General features: G+C 30.8%; 4 protein-coding genes across 4 annotated transcripts; 2 read left to right on the forward strand and 2 right to left on the reverse strand.

Annotated features, from left to right (window-relative positions):
• Window positions 1–5,137: 5,137 nt before the first annotated feature.
• Window positions 5,138–6,438, forward strand: LOC132925708 (uncharacterized). The gene is made up of 4 exons (XM_060990079.1): window positions 5,138–5,763; window positions 5,825–6,023; window positions 6,091–6,199; window positions 6,432–6,438. Exons 1-4 carry the CDS (start codon window positions 5,719–5,721, stop codon window positions 6,436–6,438), a joined length of 360 nt encoding a protein of 119 aa, XP_060846062.1. The 5' UTR covers window positions 5,138–5,718.
• Window positions 6,439–14,781: 8,343 nt separating this feature from the next.
• Window positions 14,782–15,825, forward strand: LOC132926627 (uncharacterized). Its single transcript, XM_060991001.1, has one exon. It carries the CDS (start codon window positions 14,782–14,784, stop codon window positions 15,670–15,672), a length of 891 nt encoding a protein of 296 aa, XP_060846984.1. The 3' UTR covers window positions 15,673–15,825.
• Window positions 15,826–16,294: 469 nt separating this feature from the next.
• Window positions 16,295–21,418, reverse strand: LOC132925710 (zinc finger MYM-type protein 1-like). Its single transcript, XM_060990080.1, has 6 exons — window positions 21,412–21,418; window positions 19,089–19,181; window positions 18,827–18,919; window positions 17,989–18,609; window positions 17,314–17,931; window positions 16,295–17,088 (listed from the first exon to the last, which is right to left on the reverse strand). The coding sequence occupies exons 1-6, from the start codon at window positions 21,416–21,418 to the stop codon at window positions 16,295–16,297; spliced, it is 2,226 nt and encodes a 741-aa protein (XP_060846063.1).
• An 80-nt stretch (window positions 21,419–21,498) lies between these two features.
• Window positions 21,499–24,588, reverse strand: LOC132925711 (uncharacterized). The gene is made up of 4 exons (XM_060990081.1): window positions 22,878–24,588; window positions 22,045–22,704; window positions 21,766–21,989; window positions 21,499–21,666 (listed from the first exon to the last, which is right to left on the reverse strand). Exons 1-4 carry the CDS (start codon window positions 24,586–24,588, stop codon window positions 21,508–21,510), a joined length of 2,754 nt encoding a protein of 917 aa, XP_060846064.1. The 3' UTR covers window positions 21,499–21,507.
• Window positions 24,589–25,714: the final 1,126 nt, after the last annotated feature.

Raw genomic sequence — 25,714 nt, forward strand, 5'->3', positions numbered from 1 at the left:
AGTCGGCGCCATCTTGGCGACACGAGAGAATATGACATTTTAGACACAAAAGTATATCAGTTATTAATGTGTGTGTGTGTGTGTGTGTGTGTGTGTGTGTGTGTGTGTGTTCACTAATAGGCATTTTAAAACCTAACCTAACCTGCCTCTTTCAGAATATATATAAAGACGAGCAGTTAGTGTGAATTTCTATATAGTCATTTAGTTTATTAAATAAGGTGTAAGCTATTAATATATCGAATAATTCTAATGGTAGGGATTGTATCTTATTGTTAATCCGACGCCAAACGTCGGGGCGGCGACGGTAAAGTTTTTGCAAGGTATTGTGTGATTGTCGATGAATTGAATATGGATCTGTGATGGTTTAAGGATATACATTATGAGTCGGCGCCATCCTGACGACATGAGAGAATATGGCATTTTAGACACAAAAGTATATCAGTTATTAATGTGTGTGTGTGTGTGTTATTCACTAATAGGCATTTTAATATTATTAGTGGGCGGCCGGTCGGGGACAATAAGCAGATCGTATCTATTTTTGTATATTATTTCCCCAAGTATATAAGAGGGAACTATACGTTGTGAGAATATTCATATGATTATGTATATTATTTAGAGTGTACTTAAATATATATATATATATATATATATATACAATGTTACCCTCACGATTCGATTCTAACCCATAATATTATATTTTTAAATATATGATAACTGATAAAAATAATGTGTGGTAACTGATAAAAATAAATTATTAACTAATAAAAATAATGTGTGATAACTGATAAAAATAATAAGTGATAACTGATAAAAATTAATTATTGATAACTGATAAAAATAAATTATTGATAATATATGATAACATGTGATAACTGAAAACGTATGTCGCGCACATACGCGATCGTTCGGCGGCGGCGGTGTTTGAATCCCCCATTTCATACTACTAGTTTCTAATTTTAAATCATGTTTATGAATGACTTTATTTTCTTTCATATTTTTATTTGTGTCTATATAAGCATTATTTTTATAATTTCGACGGTGTTTTGTAGAAAGGGCGTAACCCTCATAATTGAAATTGTTGAAGAGGAACATATAACTGCATGAAAAATACAATTTTTAACATACAGTTAGCGAAATTATAATTTTAGAAAATTGAAAGAATATCGATTTCATAGATCATTATTAATTTGCAATACTTACCTGAAATAATTATGTAATTAGTATTTAAAACACATGATTCGAGGGTTAAGCCCATATTGCATTATGTATTATACAGAAGCCCTTTTGATTAAAATAATTTTTAGTGGTAAAAGCCCTTTATGTATTTTTTTTTCACAAGCCCTTTTTAACTTATCATAAAATATTATTATTTAAGTGGTATGTGCCCTTCTTACATAATATTATTTTTCAATAGTCTTTTTTTATTCAAATCATCACATATTAAATTATTATAAACTAAAATATAAACTTGAATAAAATAGTTTTTATTAATAATAATAGGAATTATAAAAATTAACATGAATAAAATAGTTTATAATATAACAACAAACTTAATTATCAACATTTTATAATAAAAAATTAAACAATAACTTGGTTTGTAATATTAAAGGTATTCTTCTTACATAATATTATTTTTCAATAGTCTTTTTTTTATTCAAATCATCACATATTAAAATATTATAAACTTGAATAAAATAGTTTTTATTAATAATAATAGGAATTATAAAAATTAACATGAATAAAATAGTTTATAATATAACAACAAACTTAATTATCAACATTTTATAATAAAAAATTAAACAATAACTTGGTTTGTAATATTAAAGGTATTAGGTAGGTATAATAATAATAGTGATCTAAAAAATAATTTTTGATTTCAGTCTTCTTCGTCAGTTTCAGCTAACTCATCTCTAATTATTGATTTAAATGGGATTTCCAAGTATTCACTATGAAATTTATCTGGGATTGTTTTTTTGGTACATAATTGTTTAAGGTCATTGTATTTGGTTTCGGTTATTGGAAGTTTGGAGAAATATAACTGTTTTGGTTCAACATTTTGTAGTTTGGATCTTAATCTATTCTTAGTAATACTTACATTTTTGTAATCTAAAATAATATTATTGTCATCATTGTGTTTAAAAGAGTAAGCTATCTTAAAATTATTAAGATACTCTTTATTAAAATATACTGTTCTAATCTTTTTAAATTTAACATCACAGCCATCTGTATCTGTTAATTTTGGTCGATTAAACATTGTTTTACATACTTCAGACCAATCTAAAAAGTCTGAATGATTTAATTCAACAGTATTATATGGACCAAATTTAGTTCTTGAATTTCTGATTATAGTAGGCCATTCAGAAGGAGCCCATACAGTTTTTCTTTTTAAATGTTTCTCAATACATGCATGCACAGAATCAACTGGCATGTATGTATGTCCTGGCAATAAATAATTAATCGTTAAACTGATAATATTTTTTGAAATTAATAAGAAATATCGCAACATAGACAAAACAACATGATTTTTATTTTGTCCAGGACAGCTATCACAATAAAGTGCTATTTCTTGAAAAGTACCTGTTTCATCAATAGTTTTTAAATATTTAAATATAATGGAAGCAATTTCATTTGAGCCCCTTTTGCCATCAGGCTCAGACCACAGATAACAATGTCCATTTTTTGTATTACTTTCATAAATACTTAAGTTATAATATGCTAATTTTCTTGAATAAAATAATAGCATACTGTTGCCACATGGAGTGTTCAACACTTTTTGCAGATCAAAGCTGCAGCACAAAAATCCATTTTTTCCACTTCTCAGTTGGTCTTGCTTAAATACTTCATGTGTGAATTTTTTTTCTGCTATGTGATGTTCATAATTAAGTATATCTTCAGCTGTTTTAGTTTCATTATTTGTAAATCCTTCACAAAAAGTGCATTTATCTTTTTTTGGTACATGAATACCTATGTTATATTCAGTATTCCATCTTTTTTTAAATACACCACAGGATACTGATGGCTTGTTATTCAACTTACAGTCTTCAATATAAACTCTGTACACATGTTCCAAGCTATTAAAATCATTAGTAATATATTTTTTACTAGAGGAGCCTTTACAGTAGTGGGATGGGACAGCTGGTAACATTTGTATAAATCTGTCAACATTCCCAATTATGACATTAGCAGTTTTATTTTTTGATGGTTGCTTACCTCTATTGTCATGTTTAGAAACATAGAGATCAATTTTGTTATCACGAGTATATCTTAGTAATTTTTCTGAAATGTCCAATGTACTAAGAATAAATTTCCTACATACTTCTTTTTCAACATTATCAACAGAGACAAAATAACGATAAGTACTAGAACGATTACTTGTATGTAAAACATAAGTCCTTTTAATGGGGACTTTTTCCATACAACTTAATAAATAGTCTCTTTTTCTATTATAATCATTAAGTTCATACCAATATTTATTAAATATAGCTAATCTTTCAGTTTCACTGATGGTTGCACATTCATTTTTACATTTTTTTTTAACCAAACAATCATTTTCCTTCATTTTTTTCTTTCTGACAACTTCAAAACTATTATCTTTCTTCATTTTTTTATAGCTTTCACCTATGGCACGGTTTTGTTTTTTATTTAAACGAATATCAATCTTTCTTTTTTTTTTACCAGACACTCCAACAATCAGATCTTCAAAAGATGGGACATTTATATCAACACCAGATATAATATTATTATTGTCTATAGCATTATTAATATTTACATTCATTTCTGTCTCAGTAGTATTTATACTAATATTATGATCAATTTTATTTTCTAAAACAACCAACTCATCAATGTTTTCAATATTAAGGTTTATATCAGACTCTCTAACAATTATATCTTCATCAGCTTCAGAAAAAGATGGGAGTGGGACATTTATATTATTAATATTAGAAGTAATAATATTATTATTAGTATTATTTCCAATACCATTATTAATATTATTTAAATTAGTTTTTGTCCCATAAATAGTATTTATATCAATTCCATCTTCTAATAAAACAAACTCGTTAATATTATTGATATCTAGGTCGAATGTATAATTGTCGAGTTCGTTTAGAAAAGATTCATTGGCATTATTAACAGAATTATTAAGATTTATATTCTTATTATTAGGTTCCTCATTAACAGTAATAATATCATTAGCTTGTTCATTGACAGTAATAATATTATTACTATGTTTTGCATTATGGCCATATTGTGTACTAATACTAGTGTTACCTTTTAATGCCAATCGCATCAGCTTTAGGGTTCTTGAAGTCATGATGAAATTAATTAAAATATAACAAACACGAAACTGACCAAAACGTAGTGCAACTATGCAACAATGACAAATCTATTTTGTCATGTGTTCTGTGCAGTTCACTGTGTATACTGTATTGTGTAACATTAATTAATACGACCATTACGACCATTGATTATAAATACTAGGTTAGGTTAGATATTTTAATATTTATAATCAATGACAGGGAGTATACATGATTATTAAGAACTTATTATAAGTTATTAATAATCGTGAACGTAAACAACAACTGTCCGACAAACGGACAAACCGACAGACGAAGTGATAAATTATATTTATCATAATAATATTATTTAAGCGGGAACTCCTATGATAACAGAATAACAACAGACTGCCATGATAATAATGGGATCAATTGACGTTTAGATAATATAAATAATATATTATTATTGTATATTGATAATAAATTAATTACACAACATAAACAGTTGAATACTAACAAGTAAAAGTATAAATACTGTAAATTCTAAATTGTTACCCAATAAATATATAATATTTGTGTGGAGAACGCCCTTTTTACAAAATCATATTTTACTTTTATTTTATTAAAAGGGCGCCTCCAATCAGTATAATTGTTATCAGTTAGACACATTTCTTATCCAATGAACGACGTTTTTACAGTTTATGCGTATAATTTTTCTGAAAATTTTGATACCAAAAAGTCGGTTTTCGATTTTTTGAGGGTTACGCCCTTTTTACAAAACACCGTCGATTTAATTTTTGTTCATGTGGTATCGTTATATTTTCATTTGTAATAATATTATTTTCTTTTTCATTATAATTTATGCTGGCAATATAATTGATTTTTGTATGTTTATTGGTAATATTATTTTTGTTATAATCGTACCAGAGTTTGTTCATTTGTATTGTATTATTTTTAATCTATATGTTTTTAATTTTTATTTTTAAAATCGATTATTACGTTATTATTGATATTAAAATCATTTCCCAAGAGCAGTTTGCAATGTAATCCTTCAATTACATATGCGTTTATATGATAATAGTCATTTTTTATTTTTATTGTTATCTCAGTTCTACCTATTTGCTTTAGTTCCGTATTATCTGCACCAGTTATTATGATGTTGTCTTTAGTGTTAATAACTAATAAGTTGCTTATTTTTTGTTAACGAAAAGTCTATACAAGAAAGATTTGACCCTGTGTCTAATATAGCATATTTTTCATTTCCCTCAAATTCCACTATCATTGATAATACTCTTTGTCCACATTCTGTATTTATTATTGTGTTGTCGTGATTTTTGTTTTTATTTTCTACGAAGTTTTGATTTGATAAATTATTTGGATGTTCGTTTAAGTAGTCAGTCCTTGGATTTAAGCATTTACGAACGTATAATAACAATATATCAATATGTCGATCTCATTTTTCGACGATATTCCCAACACACGATGCGTGGTAAGTTTTCAACTATCATTTTATATCGCTCTATTTAAATTAAAATTTATTTTAATTTTAGTCACCTGATTTATTCCCGAAATCGTACGATCTACACGGTTACACACTACGTGTAGCCGGGCCAGGAGAACCCGCCGTCAATAATTCGCTCGGGTTTCAAGCAGGACAGCGATTTCCGTGGGAATCACCAGATTCGAGATCATCATCTTCTGTACTAAACCTGATATCTGGTCAATTCCTCAGCGGTGAAGAAATATTAAGCAAGTCTTAATTTATATATATATATAATACAATTACTAAAAATTAAATCGTGTGTCATATTTTCAGACGACGCGCAGACATTTCATATGAGCTGCGACTATCAGTGGGATGCCAGCCCTCCTAAAGAAAAGATGCATTGGAAGAAAATAATGTTACTGAAATTCGACCTTAAAATGTATATACATAATATTATGTAAATAAAATATTATTATATACTAAATTAAAACCTCTTATTTTGACGAAACTATTTATATTATTCAACTTGTTAAATTATGATGTATAAAAGGATTGACCTTATAATAATTATTAAATAATATATTTTTTAAAACCGACTCATTGCTCGGACAAAATAATTATATAACTTGTTAAATGCATATAATTATATTAAACGCTCCTTATAACTATAGGATCTAGATAAAATTAAAATAAAAACATATTTTTAAATTTTTTTATTAAAAACAAGACATAAAAATTTTTTTTTAAAGTTACATTAGACATCACACGAAAAACGAGCTTAAGCGGGTACGAATGTAATTATAAAGCTTCTTTTACTCATCCCCCGAAAAATGAGGTTTACCGGATCAGCCTCATGTTGATTGTACCGTTGTATTTCATCATTTGGCAATTGCACCGACTTGGGGAGAAATACATTAATTATCCCACCGACAGTCGGATCTTGTAAGACGCACGCCACAGCCGTTCCAAATTTCGTCTCCGCATTATCCATCGATTGTACCCGGTATTCGATGTCCTTTGTCAGCTCCCCGATAGATAGATTCAACACGTTCGTCTGCCGCTGGAGCGAATTTAAAACATCCATAATTAACTGTGAACAGAAAAAATAAACGTTAGAAAAAAAGTAAATTATTTAAATTAATTGAATTAACTCACTTTTTTAATTAGACGACGTGTGTGAAGAGTCGTGTGATGAAGTCGTCTTGATATGGTTGAATGATGATGAATGCAGAACTAAAAAAAATATCGTCTGTTAATTTTATATAAAATATAAAAATTCTCCACTGACATTAGACTTTAACAAGACATTAGTCCCGTGTAATACGTCGGCATATAATGATAATAATTAAATAAAACTCACTTTATTCGTATGGAGGCGTTGTAATATTTATATTTTGAACTGGCGAGCGATGATATCTGGAGAGGTCTGTTTAGTGCTGTAGAGAAAATAGGACTGATTCAATATTGAGCGGACAGCGGACAAGTGTCCAAAATTATTGCCATCGACGGTCACCCCCACCTACACCGTTTAGCGTGCGCAATATTGAGCGGGTACACCCATTGATGTACAGACATGTGTAAATTACAGTGAAAAAGGCCGATCTCCGGGCGGATTTATTGGTAGAAATACGTTGATCACCCCGCCGCCACTATCGTGCTCGCGCAAGACGCACGAAACTGCCGGACCGAATTTGGTGTCCACGCCCTTCATGGACTGGACGGGGTATTCAACATCTTTCATCAAATCTCCGATAGAGAGATTTAGAATGTTCGTCTGCTGTTTTAAATTTTTCAGGAATGCCATTGTTACTGAGAACAGAAAAAATAAATGTTAGATAAAAAATAAATTGTCTAAACGCAAGCATATACGCGTACTTTTATGTGTAAATAGTTATTTTTATTATTTTTTTAAAAAAAATATCTCATTATTTTATTAGAGTAAAAATTAACTCACTTTTAGTATGTATTATGTCTAAGACGATGAAGAAGAAGATGATCACTGATAATATCGTAGACGTCTAAGTTGAGCTAAATTTTAAAAAATATCGACTATTAATATCAAATAAAAATGATGCTTAATTATATTATATTATATAATTATTTAATTAATTAAATTAACTCCGCTTATATTTTCAAAATTATAGTCATAACTATACGACTGCATATAATAATAATTATTATTAAATAAAACTCACTTTATTCGAACGGAGATGTTGATTTAGAGCTTAGACTGTTGCTTGACGGATAAATGTTAGTGCGAAAGGACTGTTTTGTGCTGGCTAGTATATTAGACTGATTTAAAATTCACTGGTCGACGGACAGGCGTCCAAAATTATCATCACTAGACACCACCCCCACCGATATCGATCGGTGCGCGTAATATTGAGCGGGTATAGCGATAGCGGATCTTGCGCGTTGTAATCGGAATGCGCCGCTTCGACCACGCGCGACTGACGGGTTGACCTTTTCCGTCAGATGATGGTATTTTACACCCCGCCCGTAGGGTGGCTAACGAATACGATTGTATTAAAAACTCGACATTCGTAGGCATTATATTATGTATATATATATATATATATATATATATATGGAGATAATAATAATAATATCGTGTATACAGAAACGAAATTATATTATTCTACGAATTATTTTAAAAAATCGTATTATGGAATGCGAGGTCGTTTGTGTGACTCTGACCAACCGTCAATCCCAGATGCGGAGTATATACATGTTATTCACACGCACACAGATATATGCGTAATAAAACTATTTACACGATTATATAATATAATATACATTTATTTCAGAAATATTATATACAATGATTAAATAATATAACACATTATTTTTACATATTATTTTTAAACCATTTAAGCAATGCGAAAACTCGATTATAATATGTACATTGTGCACTATCTAAATTCATATGGTATAAACAGCACGGTTGTATATTTTTGCCCGGTCCCGCGTGTAGCTGGTCGAGTCGCGGACAGTCCAAATCCGCGTCCATCTCGATGATTTCGACATTGGGAATGAAGTCTTGAATGATCTGGCGTTTTTCCTCGCCTTTCACGTAAATGCAATCGAAATGTAACGATTTTAAAATCTTTCCTATTTCCGAATATTCAACGTCCCCGCAAACCGACCACAGTTGATGGTAATTGCGATACAACCACATGTTGACAGAATTGACTTTTGACGTATTTTCGCGCGTTCTAATATGTTTAAAAATCCAGTGTTGACTGGCAAGGCCCTCCAAGTCCACTACCGACATTTCTTTTATCAAATATTTCGAGTCCGACCCTAGCACACACTGAATATCTAGAATAGCTGACGACATTATTCACGCGTTTTGCACTTGCTATATTATAATATATAGATATATAATATCATAACGTCTTACTAGCGGTAGTCTTCGATGAATACTGATATTTATCGATTTTATCCTCGAGTATAACTATCCTATCGTGTGCGTGCGCCAAGTTAGTTTTCAAATTCACGATGTCATTATTAGCAATCTCTACTGTTTCGATTAGAATTTCAACTTTATTGTCGTTTTCCGAAAAATATTTATCGAGAGACTGTACGAGTGTCGAGATTTTTTTCTCGTTTGCGTCAATTATATTATTATGCACAGCTAGCTCTTTTGTAAAATTTCCACCGACTACAGTGATTTTACCGTCGATTATCTCGATTAAATCGACGTGTAAGGCGAGCTCTTTTTCGAATTTTTCCTCCATATCCGCGATGGCTTTATTCGACCGGCTGGCCGGTGAACCTCCAAACGCGTCCATCGTACCGCGGTAACTGTGCTTATATTTTTAAATCGGCCTTATTTATCCAACTATTATGCTCGTCCGTAAAGCCTAACCATCGAACGAATACACGGCGACCCTTTGTGCGAATTACTTTTTCCACCAGATAGTCGTCGGGGTACATAGTCCTACGTATTTTTTCGGCGTAAAAACCGCCAGCTATCGGACTGCCCGTATAATCTTCGAGGATAAATGTTGCCGGCGTAGTCTTATTCACTTTAATAATAGTAAATATTTCCGTAGACCAATTGGGTAAATATCCTTTGGTGAAAACACCCTTGTACACGCTAATGCGGACTTTATCACCGACGCTAAATTTTATTTTCCCCGTTTTTCCAACGTCGTATTTTAGTTTTACCCGCAACGGGCGGGCGTCGGCCTGCATCGGCGTCATACCGATCGTTCTATGCATCGAATTATTATAGTCGTCAACTAAAGCGGGTAAAATCGTGATCCAAACGTGCGAGCCTCTGCTAGTGAATTCTCTAAACATACGAGCTTTAATCGTGCGGTTGACCCTTTCTATTATCGATGCTTTGAGCACGCTGAAAGTACTATAGGGGAGAGCGGGGTAAGTTGTTACAATTTCAACATATATAATTTTGATATTTTTTCTTTCATCAGTATCATAATTTATGTTATACCATTTTATTAAGTAACTTCTTAGGTATCTTTCTGTGTAAAAAAAGTTAGAAAAAGTCAATTTTTAATACTTAAATAAATATGATTAAGTCACCTTGTCAAACTGTAACAACTTGCCCCTGGGTGGGGTAAATTGTTACAGCCCAGGGGCAAGTTGTTACAATATACATTTTTTTTTATAATATGATATATTATTCCTAAAAATAACAAATATTAAGCACTTTTTTATTGCAGTTTATTATAATAAGAACAGCCTTGTGTATAACAATTAAAAATGAATTAAACATATTACAAATAATAATTAATAAATATTTTATTACACAATTTTATAACAAAAAATAACTTTTAAACCTTTTAGAATAAAAACTAACAGTCCCATGTTTTATTTATTTATCAGTCTTACACAAATATTAAGTATTTTTTATTGGAAAGTATTATAATTAAAACAGTATTCTGTATTACAATTACAAATATTAAATCAAAAAACTAAATATTCTTTTACACAATATTATATAACTAACAAAAAAATAACTTTTTAAACCTTTATGTATACAAATTAACAGTCTTATACATTACATAATTGACTCTTAAACTATTCAGTATCTTCAAAATCTTCATCAAGATCAGAAGAACAGTTTTTACAATTATAAAACAATAACCCACCTGCTCCAGCGCATTTATCATGAGCCCACTTCTTACAAGAACAACATTCAACCCAGTCTTCTCCTTTGCGGCTTTTAGAATATGCACCAAGACAGATTATACAGAAATAATCATCATCTTCTTCTTCTTCAGAGTCTACTGTATTGGACTTATGTTTTTTAGTTTTTGGTTTTTGACTAGATTTTTCATTGGTTTTATTTTTATTAAAATCTAATTTACGTTTAGATCTAAGGTCTTTTTTCTTATTTTTCTCATCACGAGCCTCTTGTTCTAGTCTCAACTTTTCAGAAGTTATATTTTTTGGAGTGGCTGATAATGGGAGAGATTCTTTTACTAATAACGGTATATCATAGATTGATATTGGGATTCCAGGATGTGTGTCCATCCAGCCACTAGCTGAATTATTATAAAATGTTTTAAAGGGACCATAGACTGACACATCCAATGGTTGTAAATTATTCGTAGTGTGTGGTGGAAAAGACAGCAACACAATACCATTTTCCTTACAAAAATCGACAACAGTAATAGACAAATGTGAAATATGATTGTCTAAAATGAGTAGGACTGGAGATGATGGACTACACTTAACATGTTTATGAAAATGCTGAACAAACATTAAAAAAGAAGATGCAGTGACCCATCCACTAGGGTGGCTTGCTCCAATGCAACCACTAGGTCCGTTATTTACAAAATGCTGTTTAAAATTAACTCTTGGAAATATGAGCATAGGTGGCAAAGAATTACCTATTGCATTGACTGCAAACACCATTGTTACAGTTGTCCCTCTTTCACCAGAAGTAGACCTTCCAACTTGTTTCTTCCCCTTTTCTGCAACAATTTTTTTTGGTTTTTGCACAGTTGTGACACCAGTTTCGTCAACATTCCATACTCTATGCCCCTCAAAATTATGCTTCACATACAGACTATGTAGATTATCAAAAAAAATAGCAACATTGTGTCTATTAAAGCTGGTGATTCTCCCAAGACTAGTTGCTTCAGGTAAGCGTAATGATAAAGTATGATTTCTTTTTAAAAATTTAGTAAACCAGTCTTTAGAGGCTATTTTGTGTACATCCCACCCTTTGGGATATGCAACATTATTTAATTTTGCATATTCATATGCCAATACCTTAACATCTGATGGTGTAAGACCATAATAAATTCTGCTACAATGTACCAAGTAATTAGATAAAGTAGATTCTAACTCATCTGAAAAGATTTGTTTGTTTTTTGCATAGCCTACCAGTTTACAATATGGTTTTAATGGTAAATTTGATTGTTTCTTTATATATCTTTGAAGAGTCATAAAGTTTATTTGATATTTTTCTGCAGCATTTCTTAGTGAACTTTCTTTTGATGACACTTCAGCAGCAGCATTTTTATAAATATCTTCAGATATTGTACCACGGTTTGTTCTTTTTATATAGTTTCTAACCATCTAAATAAGACAGTTATAGTAATTAATAACTTGTACATACAAATTCAATTTTTTTTTGTAGTGGGGTAAGTTGATACACTGTAACAACTTGCCCCATACAGAAATATTTCGTATGCAGTGTTATCACATGAAAGTAAATGGTTAATTTTGTAATTTGTGAATAAAAAATGAAATAGTATTACCTAATGAATATGTACATAGTAACAAAAATGTCTTATCTTAAGTACTTGCTACGAAAAAAAATAATGAAATTGTCAACTAGAATTTATTACTGATATGTAAAAACAGATATTTATAAATATATTTTGATATTGATAATATACAACCGTTGTTATCACGAAATATTTTTCTCGTTAATTTGTTTTACAAAATCATCTGAACGATACAGTTCTACCATAATTTAAAGTGCAAAATATCCCCAATGTAACAACTTGCCCCTGTAACAACTTACCCCGCTCTCCCCTACATTTTTATATTGTGTTTTTTCACTAGGGCTTCAAAATTTTTATTGTAAAATTCGCGGCCCTTATCAACGTGCAATAGATTAGGTCTGTTCTGTGCGAAAATTTTACCAGCTGCCGCAGCGACTTCCTCGCCCCTTTTGGTCTTCAAGGCCGCGTAAAATAAACGTTTAGTAAAACAATCGATAATGAACAGTATATAGTTATACGATTTATTCACGGCGGAAAATTGTTGCATGTCGACGAGGTCTGCTTGGAATAAATCGTTTTTACCGTAAACAATGACTCGACGCCGCGGATAGCTCCTTCTGGCCGACGCGTGAAGTTCCGTCGCAATCGCCCGCTTAGACATTGGGTATTTTTTTCAATAGTTTAGCCTCGACTAATTCTTCACAAATCGATATTATCTCGTTACGAACTGCCGTGTTGCCCGCAGCGAGAGACGAATACAATAAACGCAGTCTATCGACCAACTCGTTAGGATCGTTCCAATAAGTGATATTGTGCTTTTGCAATCGTATATTAATACCCGCACCCGTTAAAATATTATTTTTTCTCGAAAACAAATTCGATATTATTCCAGATTTCGGTCCTTTAGATTTACGAATACGTTCGCCGTTCGACGTCCTGTGCGCCGATGTCTGAATTAAGATCAGTTTATACGCATTTAAATCCGCCCGTGTATATTTCTCCGAGTCGGGGGATTTAAGGAATAATAAATCGATAAGTCCCGACGTTACCGGGTATGTACGTGTATCGCCTTCTATGCGTATCGCGTTATCGAAAAATTGTATTTCTTTTCCGCCCAATTCGAACGCGTCGTTAGATAATTTTCTCGGACCGTATATTCGGTCCAATGCCGGTTTTGTCCAAGGACCGAAACGTGCGTTCAAATCCGCATACGTTGTAGGCGAGGTCTGTTGCGGCGGCGGTGAACTGTTCACAATAGAATCCTCATCTGGCGATGGCGACGCCGCTCTCGACGGCAACGATGCGGGCGGTGACGATGCGGTCTGGAAAGGTTTCCTTTTGTTATTCGACGACCGTATCTCGTTCAGAGGTCCAATAATGGGGCCGAATGTGTTATTTATTAACGCGTCCGTTTCAAACCTACCCGTTTTTAACGCGTTATATTTTTGTTTTATATTCGCCCTCGCTTGAATTATATCCGTCAATATCGTTGGCGATGATACTGTCGAGTTGTTCTCCTTATCCATGATCTCGAGATAATGTGTAAAATTTGAGCGCGCCGTCTTTTTATATAATGACGTACTTGTCGAAGCCGTGTCTATAACGCCCGTTATCGCGCGCGTTTTCACTACTGATAACGACGAATTCAAATCTTCCACCCCGCCAACACGTCATGCAAAAATCTTTAAACTCCGTGTATTTGATATCGCCAGAGCAATGCTCGTCGTAGACGTGTTTTAAATTCATTTCGTCTTGTTTGAAAAGCACTATAAAATTAGCGTTGTCGCGGATCAATTGTTTCGGGACGCGCGAATACGATTGTGCCAAATAACACACATCTATAAGGTTGTGCCTCGATCTACTGAAGTACGAACGTATGATTCCTTGATTGCAAATTATGACATCGTCAAATAGGAAAACTGAGTTAGGTAGAGCTTTTTCAGGCTGAATAACAGTTTCGTTCTCGCTGAATTTATATAATTTAACGTCCGGAACACCGCTCAAAATTTTATCGAGCATTACATATTAAGCTTGTTCTAACGTTTTTGAATAAATATATACATTTTCAAATTTAATCCCGTTCTCGTGAACCAAAAGCGTGAAAATAAGATTTGTTTTACAGCACCCGGACGGGCCTACGATCAGCGCGCGTATCGTGTTCGGAAACAACGGTCCGTGTGTCGGCGCGTGCAGTGCAGCTCCGTTATTACATAACGATAGCGGGTCGATATTGTCGACTCTGAGCTTTATCACTTGGTCTACAAACCGCATTGTATAAATACGCGTGACGTTCGAGCGACGTGCTCATATAATGTTACCGCGTTCGAAGTACAAGTCCAATAGCGGTGCAGGTCTACTGAACACCGTAATAAATAGTCTACCGTTTGAATTACATCTGCCCGGTTATCAGTACTGCGGGCCGGGGACCGATTTAAAAAAAAGACTCGCTCTCAGCCAGCCGGGAATAAACGGTTTGGACTCGGCGTGCAGGGAACACGACATAGCTTACGAAAAAAGTAATTCTTTGTCCGATCGCGGTGCGGCCGACAGTGTATTGGAAGAACGTGCTTGGAGCAGAGTGGGCGCGAAAGACGCCGATTTTAAAGAAAAAGCCGCCGCGTGGTTTGTAACGACGGGTATGAAGGCTAAACGCAAAATCGGTGCTGGATGTGGGTTCTCTAGTATTGTCGGCGTGTGTAAAAAAGCGTTAAAAAAATCGTTAAAATCGTGTTCGGGAACACCGAATATGAACAGTTTAATTAAATCGACTGTCCTAGTCGCGCGAAAACATGTAAAGTCTGTGGGGACTCGATCGAAAAATAAAAATAAACCGCCTCGCGTCATCAGAGTTCCGAAAACGGGGGGCTCTTTAACTTTAATCCCGGTGTTGGCGGGACTCTCGGCGCTCGGCATCCTGGCCGGCGGCGTTGCTAACATCGTTAGAACGATACGCGGTATTAGATCGGACGTCGGCACATCCGTGCATTTAGGCAAAGGCGTGTATCTAAGGCCGTATAAAAGCGCGGGCTCGTATACTATAGCACGGAAATCCAGCGCTATTACATCGCGGATTAACAAACGAAAAAAATCGGTGACGCGAAAAAAACAAAATAATAAATCTCGAAAAATTAAATCTAATAAACAAAATAATAAATCTCGAAAAATTAAATCTAATAAAAAATCGTTGAAATCGAAAAACTAACTCTGCCCAATCGTGCCCTTTACGATTTTGAAATTAGTGAATACGCTAAACGCGCGAAAATATCTCATTTCAGAGGCGTATATTGCATAGACAGGTTGCCCGTCAGTGGCGTGCAGAACATTTTTCAGATCTGAGGCAAACTATACAATTTGACCACCCACCCACCCTACCACCATCAGGTTTTTCGTTATTATTATTATTTTTTTTTCATTAAAAATTATTATAAATATTATTAAGTTTTATGGTATAATACAAAATAGGACACATTTTTTATTTAAAAAAATATCAACTATTATAATATAAGATTATAAAAATGATTTTATTTAAATAATAAAGCTTTCTTTAATAAATCAGATGATTTTCCAAAAATATTTAGGACTTCATTGATGTCAATGGAAATATTTCTTTCGCAGCTTATCAACATCAGGCTTTCTAATCTTTCTTGTTGCATTGTGGATCGCAGTCTTGTTTTTATCAATTTGACCTGAATGAATAAATTTATCCAAATAAGTTAATATTATATTTATAATAAATATAAATTTTATATACATAATTGGTAATTACATATTGTATAATAATTATATAGATTATAATCATATATCTAAAAAATTGAATAAAGAGTTCAAGTTTCTTTTATTTCATTATAAAATTTGTCATCTGGGGAAAGTATTACCTTTGAAAAAGAACGTTCAGCTGATGCAGACGATGCTGGTATAGTACCAAGTGCTTTAAAAGCTTGATATAAGTTTGGAAAAGCAGCCACTAAAGTGTAATTAGAAAGTACATGAAGAATTGTCTCAATATTAATTGCATTTTCTGTTCCTTCGCCAAAAGAAATGTCATTAAATTCTTCATCATCGTCATCACTACTAATGTTTGCATTAAGTGGCTCATTGTAATTGGACTTATTATTATCCCCATGTAACTTAGTAGTCAAGTTTAATCCAGTTAGTAACTCACTTAAACTACTACTAAATTGGATATATTCTAATCTTAAACTTGCTGTATCAATACCTTTTACCCAATTAGAAATATAGTTAAAACAATCTACTGGAAGTGGCTTTTTTTCTTTAGAAAATTTTAATAATCTTTCAGGTGATAAAAGACATAAATCCTTCAAAATTTCCCTTGCATCGGAGAATCGTGAATTTATTGACATTATAATGTGATCAAGAACTTTATAAAATGTATTTTTTCTATACCTTTCAATAGGTGATTCAGGAATTTGGTCTTGTGTATTTTCACCGGGCATTTTTTTTATTTTCCTCATCCTCACTGATTTAAAATTGCTTGGTAAATCATCATCAAGTTTATGAGTTCTTGTAAATAATTTTGCTTCATTTATAATTGAATCACATTCTTCTTCAGAACGCATGCCTGTTAACTTTACTTTACATGAATCTACCAATTTTAAGGCTTGTATAAAATCAAGCGATTTACTTTGCAAATAATTGGAAAGTGGAGTTGTAATATTAAATATATTTTTTAGTAATATCATTGATAATACAAATTCAAATGTTGTTATTGTTATTGTAAGACTTTTAGCTGTTGAAGCAGTTACTCTATCATTTGACTCCTTTAATATACTTAATGTTTTTAATAATTCCTTATATTTTAAATGTATTACATCAATAACACGACCATGTGATGCCCATCTTGTATCAGAAAAGTGCTTTAACCGTCTTACTCGTTCAGTTGGGTTCAATTCTTTTTGACAATTTACAAATACAGCTGTTCTTTTTCTAGCTCGCATGTATGCTACTAATGACTGCACTTCACCAAAAAAGTTTCTTGTGTCTTCACAACAATCACATGTATCGACTATCACTAAATTTAGTTGGTGTGCAAAACACCATATGTATAAAGCTCTAGGGTTTTCCTTTTGAATTAACGTTCTTAACCCGGAATATTCTCCCTGCATTGATGCAGCACCATCATACGATTGAGCGCACAAATCTTCCCTCCAATTTATACCATATTTTTCAGTAATATTTTTAAAAGCATGAAATAGTCCCATACCAGTACCATCAGTTGCCGTTTCTAAAGCAGCCAATCGTTCTTCTATCATACCATCATCATTAACATATCTTAATACTAAAGAAAATTGTTCCTGGTTTGAAATATCAGTAGTAGTGTCAATTATGACAGCAAATAATTGAGATTTTTTTACTTGATCTAGAATATTGGTACGTATCATGTCACCAATTATTTTTAATAAATTATTTTGACTTCTATTGGATAAAAACGTTAAACGGTTTTCTTTAGTCATATTATTAATTTTATCTAAATGATTATTTAAAGATGGATGAAATTTACTTATTAGTTTAACTAGTTCTAAGAAATTTCCTCGATTTTGTGAAGTAATTTGTTCATCATGACCACGAAGTGGAATATTTTGACGAGCGCAATATATTAATATTTGAATTACAGCTAGAACAATCTCACGATTTGTAGCAACTTGATTATTAACAGACTGAAGTAAAGTTAAATCTAACCGTAAATTTGCAATATAAAGGCCCCGACTTATTTCAGCCTGTAAATGTTCAGGAATTGATTCATGAACTTCAATTGTTCGCTTCAAATTTTTCCAATCATTCGAGCCATTTGTAACAAATTTATTTTTTTTTATTTTCGATAAACCGAACAATTTACATGTAGTACAGTAAATTTTATCCAAGATTGGTGAGTATGATAACCAGATTCTTTTAACTAATTTTCCATTTGATAGTGATTTGTGAAAATATGATTGATGAAATGATCTAGAAAAACCACTTGAATCCAAAGATTTTGGATATATATTATTGAGCAGATCGAATGGGCTAGGTTGACATGGTCCCATTTCCATAAAATAATGAAGTAAAGTATGGGAAATATTATCTGGTATCTTTGATGGATCGTTTGGAAATTTACTTTCATAACTATTGCCGAGACTATTGCCTACGATAAAATAAAAAAGTATTTTAATTTGATTAAAAAACAAAACATGATGTAATATATTAATATCAAAAACAAAATTAAATATGATATTAATTAGAGTATTACATTTTTTTAAATATCAAGAATTCAAAAATAATATATCTAGTAAATTTCTATAAGAAAATATTAATTCATTTAATTTAGCTATTTAAGTATAACATTATCATATTCCACGTACCTGTCAAGTTTATCGATTCAGTTGCCTTTGAAATTGTACTGCTTTCATGGCTATCACATAAATCTCCAACAAAATGCTCTGGTTCGATATTTTCTATATTAAAAAAATAAATAATTAAAGAAAATGTATGTACACAATTTATGCCTATTAATTTTTTTAAATATCAAAAATTCAAAAATAATATATCTAGTAATTTTCTATAAGAAAATATTAATTCATTTAATTTAGCTATTTAAGTATAACATTATCATATTCCACGTACCTGTCAAGTTTATCGATTCAGTTGCCTTTGAAATTGTACTGCTTTCATGGCTATCACATAAATCTCCAACAAAATGCTCTGGTTCGATATTTTCTATATTAAAAAAATAAATAATTAAAGAAAATGTATGTACACAATTTATGCTTATTAATTTTTTTAAATATCAAAAATTCAAGAATAATAAGAAAATATTCATTAATATGGGGCAAATTGCAACAATTTTTTTTTGTCTATTATTGTCAAAGAATATTCAATTTTACTATAATGCTTTAAATAAAAATATATTTCAATTCTTAATGATGAATTTAACCTTAGCTTTTCCCAAAACTAATAAACTTTTCCTAATTAAGAAAAATATTTACTTACCAGAATTAGAATTTTGACATATTAAATAATTATGCTGTGTATGTTCTGTATAATTTTCTTCAATACTAGAGGGTGGAATATCTTCGTTTTTAACTTGAATTACAAATTTACAAATATTATTTATTAAAAAATTTAGAATTAACTATGTAGATATGTTAAGAGGATTTAAACATTGTTGTACAAACTAGCAAACTATAAATAAATACAGTACTGTAATAATATATTGTATTGTTGAAGATATTTTTCCGTCGCCCAAGTCAACATTTAAAACAAATAAGATAGATAAATAGGTACCTAGAATTTATAATGTATTATTATAATTAAGTTTGAGGACTTCTAGTTCTAAAAATCACTAAATAGTGAATATGAAAGTCTAATGTCTTTATGACTTTATGCAATAAAAAACTCAAAATATACATTTAAAAAGCCAAAAATATCCATTAAAATTTTTTTTTATGATTTTATTGGTTAAATATTATGAATTGTATTGTAGGTACTACTTAATTTGTTAAAAGTAAACGATAACAAATAGTTGAAATAATTTTTTTATTAAAAAAAAAAACATAATAATCTAATATAAATAATTAGTAATTAAGATAATTTAGATGTAATTAATAATTTATAATTACCTTTTTTTGGAGAATCCCGTTCTTCATAAATCTTGCGTTTTGTAGTAAAAAAACTAGACACATCGTTTACAACGTTAGATTTTTTTAATTTGGCAATACTACAAGAAGTTAAATGTCTTCTCCAATTGGTGTCATTCAAATTTAATCTTTTTTTACCACATAAACATTTCATATTTGTGGAAATTGTTTTTATGTTTTAAATTTAATATTCAAATGTTCAATATAATGTCACAAGACACAAATCATAAAACCATATTTTGACAACAAGAAAATAAAACAAATACGTTGTATAGTGTATACGACAACGACAGCGTCAACGACGAATTGTGATGATTAAAATGATTAAATATTAAATATTCGTAGACACTTGGTAGCCAGTAGGTATTGGTAGGGGAAAAATAATTTCATGATTATGCCTATTTCTATTTTTAAAAATAGATTATTATCGCAACACTTCGTAATAATATTAAAGATACTTACACTACACACACACACACATATATAATGTATGTACGTATTTATTAGAATGTAATAAACACAGCCCTAAGCCCTTATCTTATTCTAAATTTATATTATACTCCCAATTCACAAAACGACAAAACACAATTAATATGAAGAAACCCAGAAATTATGATAGCATTGATAGCATGACAATATTAATTATTATAATTTATCATCATTGATTTATGTATAATACTATAATATTATTATTATTATTATACTTTTACAACTTTTGACACATTTATAATGCACTGATTTTAAACGTACTGATTAATATTTAATAACATACTTTTAGGGCTTAATAATACTAATAATACCAACTCAATAGATACACTATTATTATTTATTGTATTATCATTATGATTTATGAATTATTAAGTCTAATGAGTTAAGATACACGTACTCCACACACGTTTTTCGTACTCAATATTGATACTTTAACAAACTATATACATTTATATGATATTTAAAACGTACGATCAAACTATTGCCCAGTTCACAGTTGCACACCTAGCTACCCACCCACCCCTATTTTCCCTGAGGCAATTGCCTCAAAAAATAGCTGTTCAGCACGCCACTGTTGCCCGTCACACCTAGACGCGAAGAAGCTGCTGTCGTTAATCTAGACTTTGAAAAAAATAAGGGTACGCCAGGGGCGGACTGGCTCCTTCAGAGCGGCCCGGGAATTTTTTTTCAAGCGGCCCATCGCCCATAAACCATTGTCTAAGGTCTTTTCGACGGCGTTGCCGGAACTACTTAATCATTATATTGACATATTGTCTAAGGCCTAATCTAATACACTATTACAGCACTTACGTTTGAAATACCAGACATTTTCTCAGTTGAATATTTAAATTATAATTAATACTAACAGAAGATAAATAAAACATTTTAGAAATACATGGTAATGATTATTTATTAGCTCAAGGAATTAATAATTTATGGAGTGTTTTGCTTTTTTGGGCTAAACGGTCTATAACAATTTGGTATGGTATATCACTTAAAATACTTTTTTCTGTAGCCATTAAAACAAAAGCTTCTAGGTTGTCCTGTGTCATACTGTTCCTATAAACGGTTTTCACCTGAAAAATAAAATCGCATTCATTTTTACAGTATAATAAACAATTCAAAATTCAATAAATAAATTTATATTTATTTTATTATTTAAAAATGTAATGTACCTGCTTTAATTTTGAGAAGGATCGTTCACAAGCTACTTGCGTAATGGATAAAGTTAATAATATTTTATAAGCTTTATATAGCATAACATATGCTTTACTATACATATTATACTTATGTAATAAAGTAAAACAACATCTCAAACAATTTCTGCAAGACTCCTTTTTAATTATAGTGCATACGTCGTTCACTACAGACTCCGATTCATCATTTTCATCACCACTGTCTATAAAAACCATAAATTATTAATTTACAGAATACTTAAGTGTATATTATTTTACCTGGATTATCGAGGTTTTCGTGTTCATATTCATCTTGAATAGTTTTCTTAATATTGGGCCATTTTTGTGAAAAATCTATTAACTCATCTCGTAATAAAACTTCAATACGTTCTGTCATACGAGATTCATCATCACCGAACTCTGACTTTTCATTTTCACTCAAATGCTGACATATAAGCTGAGTTATTTTTTTAAAAATATTTTTTCCTGAAATACTTTCAGGTTTCATTGGAAAATTTCGAGGGTCAAACAATGACATGTCGGTGTACAAGTCCTTGTGCTTAGTAAATCGTTCCTGTAAGCTTGAAATAATAGAATCCATTATGCAATTAAAACCACTTATTTTATATCGTTGGGCTGCGTCAGTTGGTAATTCATCAGTAGTTTTAGTTTTATATTTATCTTTTTTACCACGATATCTAGTGAGCGAAAATGATGTTTCTACCTCAACTTCAGAATCCATTTCTTCTAACTTTCTGTTTTGAATGACTGCGAAAGTTTTAGCAGTTTCATATATATCTTCAAAACATCTGGATTGTTTTTTTAATGTATCAATCGACGACCGTACTAAACGATGAGCTTGCATAAAATCTAGTCCAGACGTTTGTAAATAGTTGGACAAAGGATTGGTTGTTTGCAATATTTTTAAATAAATATTGGCTGTTATTATAATCTCATATTAGTTAAGCTGTTAAGTAATGTCAAAGCATCAGATCTAGTGTTTTTATTAAATTTTTCTGAAGACGATATTAAATATAATGAATGAACTAAATCTACAAACAGTGCTGTATCTGAATTTCCATACTGGCCAAAAATTCTATTAAGTGCATTACTCTTTGACCACCATCGTGTTGAATTTGCTTTGATCAAACGTTTTAATGAATTTTGTTTTGAATGACATTTTTCTAATTGATTAACCCAGGTGTCCATTCTACGATATGATTCACGAAAAAATACAGCACATTTATTTATCAGACCAAATAAACTAATGGAGGGCACATTAGTCTCACTAGTATCTTTCATAACTAAATTCAGCACGTGTGCGTAACACCATGTATGGATATGTCCTGGAGATTTATTTTCAAGCCATGTAGTGAATCCTGCATACTGACCTTGCATGTTTGATGCACCATCTGTGCTATCTGAAATGCAATTAGCTATGTCAAGATCATGTAATAATAACGTTTTTTCAGTTAATTCAAATAAATTGCGTCCCTCGCCTGAATGACTTTCCACCATTGATAATAGATGCTCTTCAACTCGATCTGTTACGTAGCGTATAATTATTGATAGCTGATCTTTAACTGATACATCTTGAGTGCTGTCAATTTGAATGGAGTATATTCCTGCTTCTTTTATGTTTGCTACAATTTTTTCTTGTATTAATGATTTAAGTATTTGTATGATATATGTAACTGTAGTTTTTGAAATGAAGGTGATAAGATTTCCTCTGCCTTTAGTTATACTAGAATTTGATTCAAGTCTGTTTTTGCTTTTATTAATTACGTTTTCTAAATGATGCCTTAAAACATCGTCAAATTTTGATATTAAACATAATATTTCTAAAAAGTTGCCATGACTCACATTATTATTTTCTAAAGTATATGAAGATTCATTTGTATGAGATCTGTAACTCATACAATTTTTTCCGATACACTTAATAGTTTCAATTATTCTTTCTAGTACTCGGTGTCGTTCCATAACTTCTTTACGTCGAATTTCCCTGGCTGATGAAAACAACATGTGTGGAATATTTGCTCTATGCTCATGATAAAGAAAAGCATCCACTGATTTAACATGGCAAAATGTATCCTCGTGTTCCGCGATACGTTGATAAACATGTTTCCAACTGTTCATGCCCAAAGTAAATGGGTTGCTATCTGTTGACGCACAAAATGCAATGCATACTGAACAGAATAATTTACTCTCAGCTTCAGAAAAAGTCAACCATTTTCGATGTATCCCGTCTGTACGTTTATATGCTTTTTGTGGATTAAATGGAATATTAATAGTAGGTTGGTATGGATGAAATTTAAAAAATGCATCAACTTCATACTTCTCTGGTTTTTTGAATTTGTCAATAATGTTTGTTGCATTTTCGAAATCCACAATAGTTTCTTGATTATTGTCTTGTTTTGTTTCAGTACTACATATAAGTTTTATTGAAGTTTGCTCACATTCTAACTTATTTGTACTTATATTTGGGTTAATTTTTTCTGGATCGTCTATATTAGGGAAATCCACAATACTTCCTTCATTATCGTCTAGTTTTGTTTCAGTACTACATATAAGTTGTATTGAAGTCTGCTCACATTCTAACTCATTTGTACTTGTATTTGGGTTCATCATTGATAAAGTTGGATTTTTGAGGGTAACTGATTCGTTCAGAACGTTTTCGTTCATTGCCATATTATGATTTATTTTTTTAATAAACATGTCTCTTAAGTTGCCACATCTTTTTGCTTCTTTGTTTAATAATTTCGCCTTCTTATCCCGTTGTTTTTCCGCGCCTCCTTTACGTTTTTTTGTTTCATCAATATTCATGATTGCTCTCTTAAAATAATTTTTTTAATTTTTTAATTTGCAGGGTAGATATTTGGTTCTAAAATTTTTACAAAATATAACAATTAGGGATGTTTGATGTAACCAAAAGTTAAATGAGGATTATTAAAATACAGTAAAACGCTAAAACCCTCTACTCAATTTTCAAGCCTTAATTATTAAAATTGAATGTTATATGAATTTTCAAAAACTGCCACTATTATATCTTTCTATATAGTTATTTCTAATAATTAATTAACGATAATTAAATACCATAAAATAGGGTGAATAGAAAAAAATGCAAATGTAAAATTTTGTAACTTTGATGTCCACCCTATTTGCTATCAATAGGTTGGTATATTTCTTTTATATTATTAATCGGTAATCGTCAACCAGAACAAAAGTATATTTTCCTTCTGTGACGTACAAAAACTAAAAAGCTACATAGGTATCATAATTCTTTTTACTTTTTATAGTGTTAAATAAAACCATATTGAACATTTACTATTTATAATGTTTAGTTATCCATAATTTTAAATAAAACACTTAAGAGTAAAAAATATTTGAAATTTTCTATATAAACTTTAAAGTTTTTCTCTTTTTATTACTGAAGAACCTCAATATATAATATAACTCAATAGTAATTTATCATGTAAATAAAATTATATTTTATATTATAGTTATAATTAAGATACATAAATTATAATTGAATAACAATATAACATAAATAACAAAAGGTAGAGTTAAATTATTATTTATTAATAATAATCTAAAAATATTACGTTTGGATGCAGAGCCTTGGTTTTTATCAGCATTTTTATTCAAATACTATAGAAAAGTATAAAATATGTGGTCTTAGGGAACCGTAACAATATGAATTAAGAAGAATTCAATTTAAAAACGACAAAACAACAACACTCGTTGGGGTACAAAATTCAAATAGCTAATAGGGGATAGCAGGATAGGCCTCTAAAACTAATAATTCTATTATATTTTAAACCATTTAACCAATTTTTAATAATGATTGAATATAGATTAAAATGTATAGGCCTTATAACAATAACTTTATTTTTTTTACAATAAATTATAATAATATATTATTTAAAAATTGATTTGACTTACCTTTAAA

The sequence above is a fragment of the Rhopalosiphum padi genome, chromosome 3 (assembly GCF_020882245.1).
Source record: "Rhopalosiphum padi isolate XX-2018 chromosome 3, ASM2088224v1, whole genome shotgun sequence".
Lineage (NCBI taxonomy): Eukaryota > Metazoa > Arthropoda > Insecta > Hemiptera > Aphididae > Rhopalosiphum > Rhopalosiphum padi.